Source organism: Eschrichtius robustus, chromosome 2 (assembly GCF_028021215.1).
Source record: "Eschrichtius robustus isolate mEscRob2 chromosome 2, mEscRob2.pri, whole genome shotgun sequence".
NCBI classification, from domain to species: domain Eukaryota; kingdom Metazoa; phylum Chordata; class Mammalia; order Artiodactyla; family Eschrichtiidae; genus Eschrichtius; species Eschrichtius robustus.
In genome coordinates this window covers 127795590-127811991 of record NC_090825.1, presented here as the reverse complement: position 1 = coordinate 127811991, position 16402 = coordinate 127795590, and the positions used below count along the sequence as shown (strand labels likewise).

The 16402-nt window shown below is 43.6% G+C and overlaps 1 protein-coding gene across 8 annotated transcripts in view; it reads right to left on the bottom strand.

Moving 5' to 3' along the window:
• SLC36A1 (solute carrier family 36 member 1) overlaps positions 1 to 15844 on the bottom strand; it is a 161988-nt gene extending 146144 nt beyond the window's left edge. For 6 of the 8 annotated variants that reach the window (XM_068536249.1, XM_068536247.1, XM_068536243.1 and 3 more), the window contains exons 1-2: positions 15736 to 15844; positions 4311 to 4458 (exon numbers count right to left, since the gene is read on the bottom strand). In XM_068536249.1, coding sequence (XP_068392350.1) covers positions 4311 to 4453 — 143 coding nt within the window. In that variant the 5' untranslated portion in view covers positions 4454 to 4458; positions 15736 to 15844. Of the gene's footprint in view, positions 1 to 4310; positions 4459 to 15486; positions 15692 to 15735 lie in introns of those variants that run through there. The other 2 variants (XM_068536244.1, XM_068536245.1) reach the window with 2 other exon arrangements.
• Positions 15845 to 16402: the final 558 nt, after the last annotated feature.

The following is a 16402-nucleotide window of genomic DNA, read 5'->3' as shown; positions in this document are numbered from 1 at the left end:
GCTCTGAAACAGCAGGATTCCAGGCAATTGACCAAAATCATGCTTTTTAATCAATGGCCATGAGCTGGGATTACCCAAAACCATACGACCTATCACAAAATCAACTCCATGGACTGCAGAGTCTTAACTGCGGGGGGTGGGAGGGAGAAATAAGCCTCACAAATCTCTGTTGTCTCTTGACGCTCCAAATCTGTTCTTATACTTGTTTGGTCTTAGGTCCCCTTTATACACTTATAAATTATTGAGGATCCCAAACAGTTTTTGCTTATATGGATTATGTCTGCTGACGTATATTATATTATAAATTAAACCAAGAAATTTTAAAACATTTATTAATTTAAAATAACAATAAACCTATTATATGTTAATATAAATAACCAATTTTTAACAAAAAGTAACTCTATTTTCCAAAAAGTATAATGTGAGAAGGACACTATTTTACTTCTTTGCAAATCTCTTTAATGTCTTGTTTGACAGCTGGACTATCTACTTCTGCATTCAAGCTGTTGTGATATGTTGTTTTGGTGGAAGTACCTGAAGAAAATCTGTCCTCACACAGACATGTAGTTAGAATGTATCTTAATGGCCTCTTCTGACAATTGTGATAATTTTTCTTTGATACTACACCAAAACTCGACACATGTAGCTTCTTAGAAGTTAGTTGTAATGTGGAATCTGACCTTTTCATCCTCTATTACATGAAAACCCACCGGTGATCTTGCGCCTTGGATGGATCTTTTACCCACGCACAATTTTCTAACATCGCCCTTTGGTCATCTGGGAAGATACTGATTCCCTGAGCTATGTGGATCTTCCAAATGCTGGCACATTTCATTATACGATATCAAAAAAAATCACATTCATTAATATCATCCCTAATCTCATCAGAAAAGTCTTTGAGTAGAGGGAAGCTGCCAAGGTCACAGTGCTGGATATGAGGTTTTTTTTTCTGATTTTGCTCGAAAGCTCAAATTTCACTGTGGGCAACAAATACTACTGATTGTTTTTCTTGAGGTGACGGTCTCATTACTTTCATTTTCAAGAAAATGTCTGCCAAGTACTCAGGTCTGAATGACCTATAGTTTGTTAGTTGTTCAGTAGAAGTATTGCATGTGTACTTTCCATTTTGTCACACAGAATATTAAAAGACCTGTACTGAAGGGTCAAGATTTAACAAAATTAGTAATTTGACTGCTTCATCAAGGACGCGCTTAAGTGAAACTGGCTTATTTTTTGTATATGTATATGTATATGTGTGACAGTGAAAAATACGATGACAAGCATAATTTGGTGCCACCGTCTTGATTTACACTAAGGTGCCAGCAATTTTACCCATCATTTCTTCTGAACTATGAGTGCAAATGTCAACACAGTGAAAAAACAAATCACATCTTAGTATTATTATGAAAACAGTTTTGACTTCGTGGGCTTCTTAAAATGGTCTTGGGAGCCCTAAAGGGTCTGAAGACCATACTTTGCAAGTGGCTGCTCCAGATAACCTACAGAAGACCAGTTTCAGTCATCTGGTTTCTCAGCCTGCCAGCCTGGAGAAAAAGTAACAAAGCCTGATCAAGAGCAGTATAATGTAGCTCAATAGGGCAACAAGAAAACTTTGCCCAGAAGAGTAAAAAATGAGGCTGTCATCAAAGTAGTCGACAGCTTGATAACATTCAAGTGTCAGGAAATACCCTCACCAAACACATCATCATGGAAGCATCTGGGGTTCCTACTTGCACTCCTGATTAGGGATTTTTACTGAGCCCTAAACACTTAGAAGAGCCTGGTTTGTACATGCTCTTTGTACATGTAACAAAGTACATATACTTTGCTTCTTGTACTTTGTTCCATGCACTTTTTCCATATACTTTGTTCCTGGGCAAACTAGATAACGTGGTGGGGCAAGTCCCAGTAAACAGGAACCCAGCTCAAAAACTTGTCCCTAACACTTCTCACCTATTGAGCTAACTAGGTCCCAAATCAGCTTATACTTAATCATACCTGGCATGTTTCTACACATAACATGCCAGGCTTGTGTGGATCCAGGCCCCAGGAAAGTACTCAACCAACCCTCCAAGTCCCAAGGGAGTACTTTTCCCTGCACCACTTATGATGGGATTGTGATACCTGCCATCACTTACAGATGGGCTTTCCTGGTCACCTACCTTGTATTACAATGTCAGGGCAGGATGGGCCCTCAGAAAAAGTACACCCTGGAAAATGTCCCAAAGCAAGGACAAGGGAAGTACCTTCCAATTGGTCAATTTCCAGCAAACAAGGGGAGATAATTTGCAGTTGACCAGTAGTTATAATCCAATGTGAACAAAAAAGAGAGATATTCAGAATAGCTGACAACCACGCATTATCTTCAATACATACAAAACCTATGAGCTGGGCTTCCATGGTGGCACAGTGGTTGAGAATCTGCCTGCCAATGCAGGGGACACGGGTTCAAGCCCTGGTCTGGGAAGATCCCACATGCCGCGGAGCAACTAGGCCCGTGAGCCACAACTACTGAGCCTGCGCGTCTGGAGCCTGTGCTCCGCAACAAGAGAGGCTGCGATAGTGAGGGGCCCGCACACCGCGATGAAGAGTGGCCCCCACTTGCCGCAACTGGAGAAAGCCCTCGCACAGAAACAAAGACCCAACACAGCCATAAAAATAAATAAATAAATAAATAAATAACCAAACAAACAAAAAAAAACCTATGAGCTACCACCCTGATGTTACTAGCTGGTTGGTTTTGAACTTCAGAGAAGTCCCTTTAAAAATGAAAATCTAGGGAATTCCCTGGCGGTCCAGTGGTTAGGACTCCGCGCTTTCACTGCCAGAGCCCGGATTCAATCCCTAGCTGGGGAACTAAGATCCCGCAAGCCTCACGGCCAGAAAACATAATGACAAAAAAAAGAAAAGAAAAAAATAAAAATGAAAATCTAGACCCCATACGGCAAGCACTGCATAGACAAGCTGATGCCTAAGAACAAGGAGCAAAAACTGGAAAGGAAACTAGAGAGAGAGAAGCTTGGAAGAAGTACTTCACAGTAACAAGAGTGACTTCTGAAGGGAAGCTATCAAATGTCATTGGCTGCATCTGACACTCCTTCCACCTGGGGGAAGCCAATTAGGTAGGTAAGGTTAGGGAAAAAAGAGGAAAGACAGGCCTCACTGCTGCCAGTTGTGGTCTAAGCAATCTTTTCCATCAGCTAACACTGCAAGCAAATGGGGGAATCTACAATAGCATGCCACAGGAGAAAGAAGTTATGGAGACTGAATCTTTATGAGCAGAAAACCAGCTAGAGGTGGAGAGGGGCTTATAATGTGGGCCGACCATCTCCTCTAGTTCTGAGTTCACTAGGGAAAATGCCCTGCACTGGGAGAGATTGCAGCCAGGCAGAGCTTCACCAGTAATGAACTCCAAGAGAAGCTTCCATGGTCTCCTTGGGCAGTCACAGTGGGATAGTGTGAGTCAAGGACATAATGGATCCCTCAGTAAGTCACACCCAACCCACAAGGGAACATAGAGCGGGTGATGACAGAGCCTGAGGAATAAACAGAAGGGCTGCAAAAGATGGAATGCTGGGGTCCAGAGAAAATGTCGGGGCTCTGCTGACTTTCAGAACTGAGCCAGACAACTCAATGGAGTAGAAAACCCTCCTCTGAATCTTTTCATTTGAAGGGTGAGTCAGTATAGCTTCACGGTGGGGGTCCAATTTTATCTTACATTTGGAAAAACTGAGGCCCATAGAGGGCCAAACTCACCCAGATGAGACTTGGAATTCAGTTTCCAGGGGAAGACTTAAGCCCTCCTAAGGGCATGCAAAGCAGATCATCTTTAACAGCCCCTTGAATCTTTTAAGGGCAGGAGAAGTTATTCCTCCCTCTTCCTACTTCTTCCGCCAAATGTCCCAGTTGATTGGTGATGGGGACAGAAGTCTGGGGGAGACTTTGCAAAGGAGGCTTCCAACTGGACTTGGAGGCATTTAAGGTTCTAGCACAGACGACTCATGGTTCTAAATTAAGAGAATGTTCTCTCTAGAAGTTTTTCTGATGTTCAGGCTCTTACTCGGCACCAGCCTTCTGGGACCACACAGGTGAAATGAACAAAGAATAAGAAATAGACTAGAGAGTGGCAGACAAGGAGCGCAGATCTCAGCACCATTATTCACTCAATCTCTTTACCTCTTACTTTCATCTGTAAAGTAGGGAATTGATAAAATAGGGGAGCAAAAATAACTCTAATGGAGATTACGTTACTAATACAGAATTTAGGAATACGAATCCCACCCAGGAGGGTAGACAGAACAGCTACTTACGTTGTGCCGTTGCTTTCCCCGAACCGCTGGTAGGATCCCGAGGAAGAGAAGTTGTTCAGGCCTTCGGACGGACTCTCCTCCGGGCTCACGTCGGTGGAGCTGTAGTCACGGTAGTCCTCGTTCCGAAGTCTCTGCGTGGACATGGTAACTGGGGGGACAGGGGCAGTGCTAAGACCACCAGTGGCTGGGGTCTTTAGCTCCAAGCCTGGGGTCGGCTCTGGGGCAGAAGCAGCCATTGCCACAGTAGTTCAGTGACAGCTGCACTATGGATTAAGTACAATGAGGTTGCCTGATACCAAGAGAAATGAAAAAGGTACAAAGTACACATGGGCGGGCTGAGCTCTCTTGGCTTCTCCCTCGCAACCTATCTAGTCGATGCCACACTCACAAGTTTCTAAATTTGCCAGCACACCTGGACAGAGCAAAGGTGAGGCACGGCTTGGGAGGGATGGGGGAAGATGCAGACAGGCACTTCTAGGCAGCCTTTCCCGTTCCTTAGCCTGGGATTAACGACCCCTTCCTTTGAGCTAATTTCTTGGACCCTGAACAATACTGATATTGTATCTACATCCATCTTCCCCAAGAGCAAGCTCTCAGAGGATGGGAACCTAAATATTCCTAGCTGTATTCTATTTTTCCTCTGCATTTGGTCCAGAAAGAGCCTTCTGCATTCCAGAAATCCCTTCTAGATCATCTAATTCTGCTCAAACTCGCCACCAGGTCCCAGAGCCACAGATGACCTTCTCTTTCTCTCTGCCATGACTTCTGGTATGTCCTATACTCTTTGGACATCATCAGTGATGCTCATTCCCTCATCCTAGGACTCCTTTCTTGCAACCAGCCTGCATACTTTGAAATGGCAGCTGAAAGCAGCGCAGAGGAAGACCAGGAGCATGAGAGGGGCTCACCACTGGCCCTTGTGGCAACATCTCCCCGTCGCAACCCTTCTCCCTTTTGCCAATTTTTCAAAAGCTGGTGAAAGAAGAAACCCTTCCTATTGTGTGCTGAGGAAGGATGGTGAGGGTGGTGTCCCATGAGTGGAGTTTTTTAATAATTATACACCAGAAAAGAGAAATACAAGGACTTCGCTAAGATACACTATGAGGATACATTTTGAGAGCTGTGTAGGCTCCCAGAATCCTAGAGATGGTTGCTAAAAGAGCCTTCGGAGGTCACTCCAAACTACTCATTTCACATATGAAGAATCGTTCCCCCAAAAGATGAAGGGACCTGCTCTGCTACACCCAGGTAGCACCAAGCCGTAAACATACATCCTGACGCCCTGCCTAAATCTGGAAACACCTAATGAATACACTGCCAGTTGCAGTGATGGAGTATCATAATGAAAGAGAGTCAACTTCCTCCAAGAATCCGCAATCAAGTAAGGAAGAAAAAGGTCCATGAACATTAAAAATTACAAATAAAAATCCTTCTGACACTTGGCAGACTGGCACAACCAGCTGCCTATAAGGGGCTCTCCCCCAGCACGTGGCTGGATGCCCATCCTGAGTCTGATGTGCTACCTCAGATGCCTGGTGAAGAGACAGGACCTCTGATGGCCATCACAACACGCCGTCCCGCCCAACATCCATCACTAGCTGCCAGAGAATAGACAGCTCTGTGTCAAGTGCTCCCAGAGGTCCAGTCCCAAGGGACTCTTTGGAAACTGACCCCACCTAGCACCTGAGTGATCCAAGGGTGATCTCATTTTCTCCCACCAACTATAATGGAGGAAGGACCCCACGTAATCTCGCGAGGAAAGTGCTTGACAGAAAGCCAGTGAAGGGCTTGGAAGTCCCAGAGACTCAGGAAGTCCCTGCCTCACTTCACCACCAGAGCCAACTCTGCTAGATATCTAAGTCTGCATCATTTACTCACATGGTGGGGGAATTCAAGGAAGTCATCTAAGCTCTGGGGCAATGAAATTCATAAGAGGGCCAGGAAACAAAAAATCTATTTAGTATCTCAATATGAACAGTTGAAAGCTGCTATTCAGGCAAAAGCAATTAAATTAATTTCTATGACTGTCAGAAGGCCTGGGTGCTAAAGCTGCCTCTAACACCAGTTTGCTCAGTAGCCTGGAGCAATTCTCCTTATTTGTCTCGGGTCTTAGCTCCACATGCTCAAAAAGGCGGGGGTGGGATGTATGGTGTACTAAACTATTGCTCTAATATTCCAGGAATCAATTAATGCAATTCTTTATGCAAACAGCAGCTAATTTCTAGTCTCTTCCAATATACCGAAAGCGTCTGAGGAACACAGCCTTCCAGGTGAACCCTGCATATTACTGAGGGAGAGGGACAGAAAACAGGCACTGACAAGTTCCCCAATCCCTCCTCATCAACCAAAAACCACTCTTGCTTACTTGGTACAGACGCTCAATTTATTCCAAACACTGTAAAGAGGGCTCTTTATGTTGTGACCCACAGCAGATTATCACTAAGAAAACTGCTCAGAAAGAAGCTGAAATCTATAGATCAAAAGTCCAATGAACAACTGCAGGATGTGGAAGATGTGGCTTGGCAACTGTGTGCATGTTGAAAAAGGAAAAAAAAATGCTACTTATGGGTTTTAGTTGTTGATAAGCTCAGCAGAAATCAATGATATCATAATAGACACCAATTCAACTAATGCAATTCTTGGTTGCACTACAACAAGAGATAACCCCAGGGAGATGACAGACTGTTCTTTTCTGCCATACCTTGTATTCTGTTCCAGGCAGCACACTATAAAGGGGATAATGATAAACTGCGGTATAGCCAGGGGTCAGCACCAAGGTCATGAGGGGGAAGAAAACCAGCTAAATGAAGACCGGTTGGAAGCCCTGAGAAGTTTCAACCTGGAGAACTGGCAACTCGGGAGGTAAAAAAACTGTCTTTAAAATCTGTCCTAGGGATCAGATTTGTTCTGTGGAGCCTCAAAGATTACTCAGAAACGGATCAGTAGGTGGAAAGTAAAGGGAGGCAGGTCGTTGGCTAGACATAAGGAAGACAACTATCAAAAGGAGTTGTCCAGGGCTTCCCTGGTATCACAGTGGTTAAGAATCCACCTGCCAGTGCAGGAGACGTGGGTTCGAGCCCTGGTCCAGGAAGATCCCACATGCCGCGGAGCAACGAAGCCCGTGCACCACAACTACTGAGCCTGCGCTCTAGAGCCCACAAGCCACAACTACTGAGCCCGCATGCCACAACTACTGAAGCCCGTGCGCCTAGAGCCCATGCTCTGCAACAAGAGAAGCCACCACAATGAGAAGCCCGCGTACCGCAACGAAGAGTAGCCCCTGCTCACAGCAACTAGAGAAAAGCCCGTGCGCAGCAACAAAGACCCAATGCAGCCAAAAATAAATAAATAAATTTATTTTTTTAAAAAAGGGAGTTGTCCAAATGGATCGCTCTAGGAGATAGTTCCTTATCCCTGGAAAGATCCAAGCAGAAGCCCCCTCTCAGAGCTGCTAAGCAGGAATTGAAGCACTGTAGAGGGTGGGTGCGGTCACTCCCTGGAGTGCCTTCTAGGGCTCTTTCTGGCAACCAAGGCCTCCTCCTCTTCTCTCTAGCTGTCCCCACTGAGTGCAAGCCTCCATGGCCACCTTGCCCTGGGCTCTCTGTGATGAAACCTGGTTTCTACCGTCTAGTGCTATAATTGCCATTTCCTGCCCTGTGGGAGATTTTATTAGACCCTGTTAACTGTCCAAATGATGGATGTAATATTTAAGAGTTCAAGACCAGCTCTTCCATCAGGTTCTTGAGGACAATGAACAGAGTTTATACAATATGTGTGGCCCATCAACACAAAGTAAAAATCTCCATAAGATATTTAGACTCAAAAGAGTGTACTAAGGGACTTCCCTGGCAGTCCAGTGGTTAAGACTCCGCACTTCCAGCGTAGGGGGTGCGGGTTCGATCCCTGGTCAAGAAACTGAGATCCCACATGCCACGTGGCACAGTCAAAAAAAAAAGTGTACTACATAAGAAAAGTCTGCATGTTTGCTGGCAGATATATATATGTATATATTGTTTTTTCCAAGTGTACATTCAACCAAAATTGCATTGAAATATCAACTATTTGTATAACCTTGATAAACTTTCTTCTTTTTCCTCATATAAACTATTTTTAATTAATCAATATTCTCATTATTTTAAGGTTTTTTTCCACTTATTTTATATCTACTCTTCCTTGAATCTACACAGTACACACACTGATGATCTTTAGTTGTAATATAATGGTCCGTCATTATATTAATAAAATAATTTGATTCACTAGCTCCCAACTGTTGGCTTTTGAGCTTTTTTTTTTTTTTTTGGACTATCTTACATCATAGCTAAAAAAATTCCTACAAATAGTTTTTAGTTTTCAAGTCATATCCTTGGAGTAGAACTAGTGGTTATCACCATACAAATGACTGAACTAACATACAGTGTCACTAGCAATATATGGACATGCCTATCTTTGCATAACCCTGCCAACTTTGGATTTTATCTTTTTTTTTTTTTTTTTTTTTGGCCACACTGTGCACGCAGGCTGTGGGATCTTAGTTCCCCGACCACGGATTGAACCTGGGCCCCAGCAGTGAAAGCACTGAGTCTTAACCACTGGACTGCTGGGGAATTCCTGGATTTCATCATTTTTATTTTTGCCATTTCTGATGAATGGGTGGCTCCTTGTATTTATTTTATTTTACATTTCTTTAATTTCCAACAAAGACCACTGATAATAAAAACTGTAAGAGCATCTTTCCCCCACCTATCAGACTCATACTTTTGAAAATACTAAACTCATTTTTGAACTTACTTTTGAAAATACTAAAATGTTCTCAAGATAGCTATTTAAGACTTAGTGATTAAATTCTATTCCAAATTCAGTAAAATAAACAAGATGAATTCCAATAAGGGAAGGAGAATCCATCTGTACGAGTTTGTAGGTCTCTTTCAGGGCACACGGGAAGGTCGGGGAGAGGAAACGAGAGGAGGGAGGGAGAGGCAGTACTAAAGTGTTAGCTTCATTACTAAAATTTAAACAATACTTCTAAGGGTGACTTGTAAACACATAAAAAATTATCCTCTAAAAACCATTAGAACTAATAAGTTCAGCAAAGTTGCAGGATATAAGATCAATATACAAAAATCAGTTGTATTTCTTTGTACTTTCAATGAACAATTTGAAAACAAAATTGAGAAAACAGTTCTATTTACAATAGCATCAAAAAGAATCAAATATTTAGGAAGAAATTTAGCCAAGTAGGTGTAAGACTTGTACATGAAAACTCTAAAACATTGTTGAAAGAAATTAAAGAAGACCTAAATAAATGAAAAACATCCCAATATTCATGAATTAGAAGACTTAATACTGTTAAGATGGCAATATTCCCTAAATTGATCTACAGATTCAATTGAATCCCTATCAAAATCCCAGCTGCCTTTTTGCAGAAATTAACAAGCCAATTCTAAAATTCATATGGAAATTCAAGAGGCTCAAATTAGCCAAAACAATTTTGGAGAAAAAGAACAAAGTTGGAGGACTTCCCAACTGCTACACAAAGCTACAGTGACACCAAGACAATACAGTATTGGCATAAGGACAGACAGATAGATCAACAGAATAGAATTTAGAGTCCAGAAATAAACTCTCATACCTACGGTCAATTGATTTTTGACAAGGGTGCCAAGACAATTCAATGGAGGAAAAAATAGTCTTTTCAACAATTGACACTGGGACAACTGGATATCCACGTGCAAAAGAATGAAGTTGTAACTCTACTTCACACCATATATAAAAATTAACTCAAAATAGGTCAAAGACCTACATGTAGGGGCTAAAACTATAAAAACTCTCATTAGAAAACATAGGTATAGGGCTTCCCTGGTGGCGCAGTGGTTGAGAATCTACCTGCCAATGCAGGGGACACAGGTTCGAGTCCTGGTCTGGGAAGATCCCACATGCCGCGGAGCAACTAGGCCCGTGAGCCACAACTACTGAGCCTGCGCGTCTTGAGCCTGTGCCCCGCAACAAGAGAGGCCGTGACAGTGAAAAGCCCGCGCACCGCGATGAAGAGTGGCCCCCACTTGCCACAACTAGAGAAAGCCCTCGCATAGAAACGAAGACCCAACACAGACAAAAAAATTAATTAATTAATTCATTAATTTAAAAAAAGAAAATATAGGTATAAACTTTTGTGACCATGGATTAAGCAGAGTTTCTTATATACGACAGCAGAAGCACAAGAAAAAATAGGTAAACTAGACCTAATCAAACTTTAAAATGTATATGCCTCAAAGGATACCACCAAGAAAGTGAAAAACAACCCATAGAATGGGAAAAATTTTCTGCAAATATATTACACTTCAATAATAAAATGAAAACCCAATTAAAAAATGGGCAAAGGATCTGAATAATATTTCACTGAAGATGTGAAAAAAGCCAATAATCATCTGCAAAAATACTCAATATCCTTAGCCATCAGGTAAATGAGAAACAAATATCACAATGAGATACCACTTCACACCCACCAGGATGGCTAGACTCAAAGACAGATAATAATAATTATCCGCAAGGATGTAGACAAATTGTAGAGGGTTCCCTCTTACACTGCTGGTGGGAATGTAAAATGGTGCAATCACCTTGGAAAACAGTCTGGCAGTTCCTCAAAAGGCTAAACATAGTTACCATAAGATACAGCAATGATTCCACTCCTAGGTACATACCAAAATGAAAATGTATGTCCATAGCAAAACATACACACAAATGTTCATAGCAGCTTTATTCCTAGTAGCCAAAAAATGGGGGAAAAAAACCCTGATAAATGGATAAATGAAATGTGGAATATTCATACAATGGAATATTATTCAGCAATAAAAAGAAATGAAATACTGATAGATGCTACAGCACGAATGAACCTTGAAGACATTATTCTAAGGGAAAGAAGTCAGTCACAGAGGATCATATAGTGTATGATTTCATTCATATGAAAGTCCAGAATAGGGAAACCTATAGACAAAAAGTAGATTAGTAGTTGCCTGGAGTTTGCGGTAGGGAGTTGGGAGGGATTAGGGGGTGACAGCTAAAGGGTTCAGAGTTTCTTTTGGGTGATGAAATGTTCTAAAATTGATTGTGTTGACGGTTGCACAACTTTGTGAGTTCAGTGGAAAAGCTATTGTACACTTTAAATGGTTGAATAGTATGCTATGTGAATTATATCTCAATAAAACTGCTAAAAAAAAAACAGAACAGATTTCTGGGCCCAATCTGATTCAGCCTGAGCATTTTAATTTTAACAAGCTTCTTAGATGATCCCGATTACAGGCAGATTTATATAAAGCACTATGAAAAACAACACATATATATGATCTTATGATAGGTATACCGCAGGCCTCGCCTCCTACCAAAGTTCATGGATTGGTGATGTACGCAAACTAAAAGTGCTACCTATTATTCTGAAACAATTACATTCTCTGGAACCCAGAGAAACAGCGAATTCTCTAGATATACGTTCTCTTCTCTGTTGCTGGAATTCCAAAAACATGAACAAGGACACAGACTGTGTTCCTATATGTGGTCTACAGAGAGGGAAGTGAAAATTTCTGACATCCGCATGATTTATTTTAGAGGACATCAGATAGGATGCCATCTGATCTACCAAAAAAGTACATTCCCTAACTTGAGACTCCTGCCTGAGAGGGTCTGGTGCAAGGACAGCCGCAAAACAGCTGCTGATATCAGCAGGCTCTGCACGGAAGCAGCTGAAAGAGCAAACACACTCACTTTTTACCCACAATTATAAAAATCTCTAAATGTTAGGACCAGGCATGACTGACAGGTGACCAAGCTCCAGTTTCCCATTTATAGGTGAGAAAACCAAGGCCCCAGCTGGTTAACAGTTTGGGATTAGAATCCAGCATACCAGATTCCTAGTCCAGTGTGCTTTCTAACAGACCATCTACTCTCCCTAAAATCTCCCTGGGAACAAAACTGGGGCAGGATTAGGTCTACAGGGGGAATCCTGAATAATAAAAAGTGCATGAGTTCAGAGCCTAGTTGTGTGACCCTGAACTCCCTTTGTCTCAATTTCCTCATCTGAAAAATGTCATTAAGAATGCTTACATCACAATATTGTTATGAAGGTAGACGGAAAAGATGTTAATTATGTTGCCTGGTACATAATGGACCCTCATTAATGGCAGCAACTGTGTTATTACTAGAGAGAAGTTCAAGGACAGAAGTCAGAAGTTCAAGTCAGGGAGTCACTACACAAATAAAGCGCTGCAGGACTTCCTCCATTCCATCACTCTGGAGAGCTGAGCCAGGTCTCCATCTTGGAAACAGTGATCTATGTGCCAAGAGCATCCCAGTAACCCATGTAGACAGATTCCTGAACTTCCTGGAAAAGGGAAGCACAGAGGAGTCTTTCCTACTAGAGAGGGTCATTGAGAACTGGCCCTGGGTGTCAAGGATTCCAAGAGAAATGTATGGGAGGAAAAAGAAGAGACAGCACCAAATACAGCATCAGGAGGTTTCTCTTTTGGCATATGCAGAATATCCTATCCACTGGACCCCACACTCATTAAATAGAGATTAGCTTTGTGTGCTCAGACCCAGTAAGGCCTGGCCAAAGGAAGGAGGTACAAGATTCCGCCAAGATCTGGGTTAAGACAATGTGAGCTTCCTCTATGGGAAAAAGAGAAACCTAGCCTAGGACTCAGTGGGTAGTACACACCTCTGGAAGAAAGTATGAGGACCTGTCAGCAAAAGTAGAAACCAAAGTGGAGAAAGCTAGCCTAGGACTCAGTGGGTAGTCACACACCTCTGGAAGAAAGTGTGAGGACCAGTCAGCAAAAGTAGAAACCAAAGTCGAGAAAGCTAGCCTTGGACTCAGTGGGTAGTCACACACCTCTGGAAGAAAGTATGAGGACCAGTCAGCAAAAGTAGAAACCAAAGTCGAGAAAGCTAGCCTAGGACTCAGTGGGTAGTCACACACCTCTGGAAGAAAGTGTGAGGACCAGTCAGCAAAAGTAGAAACCAAAGTCGAGAAAGCTAGCCTTGGACTCAGTGGGTAGTCACACACCTCTGGAAGAAAGTATGAGGACCAGTCAGCAAAAGTAGAAACCAAAGTCCACTCACTCAGCCCAGCACTAGGATCTCACTTCAGGTCAGGATGGAAAGAAGGAATATACCATTAACAGCAATGACTCGTCAGCATCTGACCCTTCAGCATCTGACCCTGGAAGAGGTATCAAGAACTTAAAGAACTGAGACACTCACTGGGGAAGAGAGGAGGTATAAAAAGAAAGAAAAACTGGAATATTTAACATGAGAATTGTTACCTGAGCAAAGGGGAAAAATAAAGCATTCACAAAAGTGGACCTCAGTTCCATCTACTCTACCTCACATCCCACATGCTAACAAGTCCAGTCCTAGAATTTCAAAGAACTTCTGAGTTAGAAGAAAACTTAAAATTTTATCTAGTCTGACCCTCTACCCAACACAATGACCTAATCTACAACATTCCCAAAAGTAATTGCCCAGTGACAATGACCTCCAGAGACAGGGACTGCCATGCTCTGTGTTGCAACATGCTAGAAGGCTAATTCTTTTAAAGTTCTTAGGCTCACCCAAAAACCACTTCCTTTATGGCACTTCCATCCACCGGTCCCAGTTGTGGTCTCTGGAACATTACAAGAGAAATGGAATCCGCCTCCTTACACTGCCTTTAAAATAGACAAAGCTCTGAGCACTTCAAGCTGCCACAGGGATGAGGCCAAATGAACAGATACATGCTTTAAAGGGAAAAACAAGGACTCAAGAGTAGACAATTATAAATGGCACAATCAGAAAACAAAAGGAGAGAGACTTAATAAGATCATCAGAGCAGGCTCTGTTGCATAAGACCTCCACCCCAAAGTCTCAAACCCAGAGCGAAGGGTCAAGTCTTTTGTGTCCTCTTGACTTCAAGAACATCTTTTAAAAAAACACACTCTAAACATACAGTCACATTAATTACTGTAGACTAGGCTCTCAACAAGAATCAAAGAGGGCCTTGATCATATTTAAAATAATAAAAGTCAAAACCATTTTCAGCTATCAGCATTTAGCTTAGATATAATACAGAGATAGGTAGAAAGAGGAGGTGGATTTCACGGTAACCTAGAAATAAGTAGGGAAACTGCTTCCTGGACAACTGAATTAAACCTTTTGCAAGGGAAATACTAATACACGGGAGAAAAAAATCTCTCTGAATAGAAAACAAACAGACTGAGATGCAGAGAATGTCACAGCAGAAGGAGACCTTAGGGATTCCACCCCATCACTGTTCAGACTGGGAAACCTAAACCCAAGCAAGGATGGGAGTCACCCAAGGTTGCAAAGCAAGTGTCAGAACTAGAACAAAATCTCCTGATTCCCCAGTCTCAGTTCTTTCCATTACACCACGCTGCTATCTTCTTTCGGCAAGCCTCAAATAACTGCAAAACATCCATCCGAAAGACCAGCATTCCCCAAATCTAACAAGCTATATTAAAAATAAAGCAAAGGTCTTGACATTCTTCAAGTTAATGTTAGGGCTCTCCACAACCTCAGCTGGGAGCCACCTACATTCCCAGGAGTATACTCTGCTTGTTATTTCATATTTCGGTATGACTTACACAAAATTGCAGAACGGTTAGGAACAAAACCTACAGAATGATGAGTTTGCAGAAAAATCGGTGAACACTGAATCAGGGAACCACACCCAGAGCCAAGCCGATCCCGGCGGCGACGGAGAATGCAGAGCTAAAAAATGGAGAGGAATGAAAGAAAAGGGGACAGGAAAAGCGTGCTTTTTCACCTGTCAAGTTTTCTGCAGGAGGCAGTGTGGTGAAAAGCAAAAAGCCACTGGAGCTCAGGTAGACTTGGATTCTAGTCGCAGGGCTGCGACTAACTCACTGGATGACCTTAGGCAACCCCTACCGCTTCTTGGACCTCGATTTCCCCACGGCTCTAGAAAGGGGTTGCGGAAGATAATTTCGCAGAATACGGGTAGTTTCGGTATTCTATGACCCAAAGACCCGCTATTAGCAAGTCCCAAGCAGGGTTCCTGCAGCTGGCGGGTAACCTGCCAGCGACGTCCGGACCCCTTTAGAAAGCGCAACAGAAGCCCTAGCTGGTCATTTCGGTGATTCTTCCCGTCTCGGGACCTCAGTTTCCACACCTGTCAAACAGGTCGAGGAGGTCAAGGGAGACAACGCGAAGGACTAGGGATTCTCCAGCTCCCCTCATCCAGGAGGAGTGCCCGCATCGCACCGCAGCTGCGACCGGGAAACCGAGGAGACTCGGACCCGCAGCCCAAGCCGGTCGGTGCCTGACCCGGAGCATCCGCTGAGCCCGGAGGAAGGCGACGTGGGTCCAGCAGAAGGCGACGACCCGCCGCCAGCCCCAGGCCATCAGCGTGCGGACTCACCGCTCGGGTCCCGACACCGGCTCTGGCTCCAGCTTCAGCGCAGCAGCCCACCACTCCCTGCCTCAGCTTGGAGCCCTAGCCATCCCCACCCTCCGCGGCCCAGGCAGCCGCTTCCGGGCGCCGTCACGTGATCCAGGCTCCCAAACCCGAGGCCCGGGTCACATGCTCCCGCGCGCGGCTGCCCCGCCCCTCTCGCCGGGCTCGGGGGCTCGGCTTCGCAGCACCACCTGGCGACGGGAGCTGCCACTGCGGGAAGGACGGTGCTCGCGGGAACTGGGCCTGAGCCGGGCGTCGAAGATCCAGGCCCGGCGGAGAGCGCGGTCCCCTGAGCTGTGGGCTTGTGAAAGGTGGCTCAGTTTTACCCTCGCCGTACGTTAACACGTCTCACTGAGCATATGTTGCGCTTAATAATCGAGAAATACTGCATCTTTTCAAAACGTCCGTCATACTTTTAAACGTTTGCCCAAACGTGTGGTTGCGACTGGAAATGGGGCGGTGAGGTAAATCAACACCCTCTTTTTAATATGTTTTAAAAATGTAAGTAACATTTTTTAATGGCAACAGGGGGTGTATGTCTTATCTACGCTCCTCTCCCCTCCTCCTAGCAGGTTTTACTTTTAAAAATTATGCAGCAAAAAAAAAAAAAAAAAAAAAAAAAAAAAAAGCT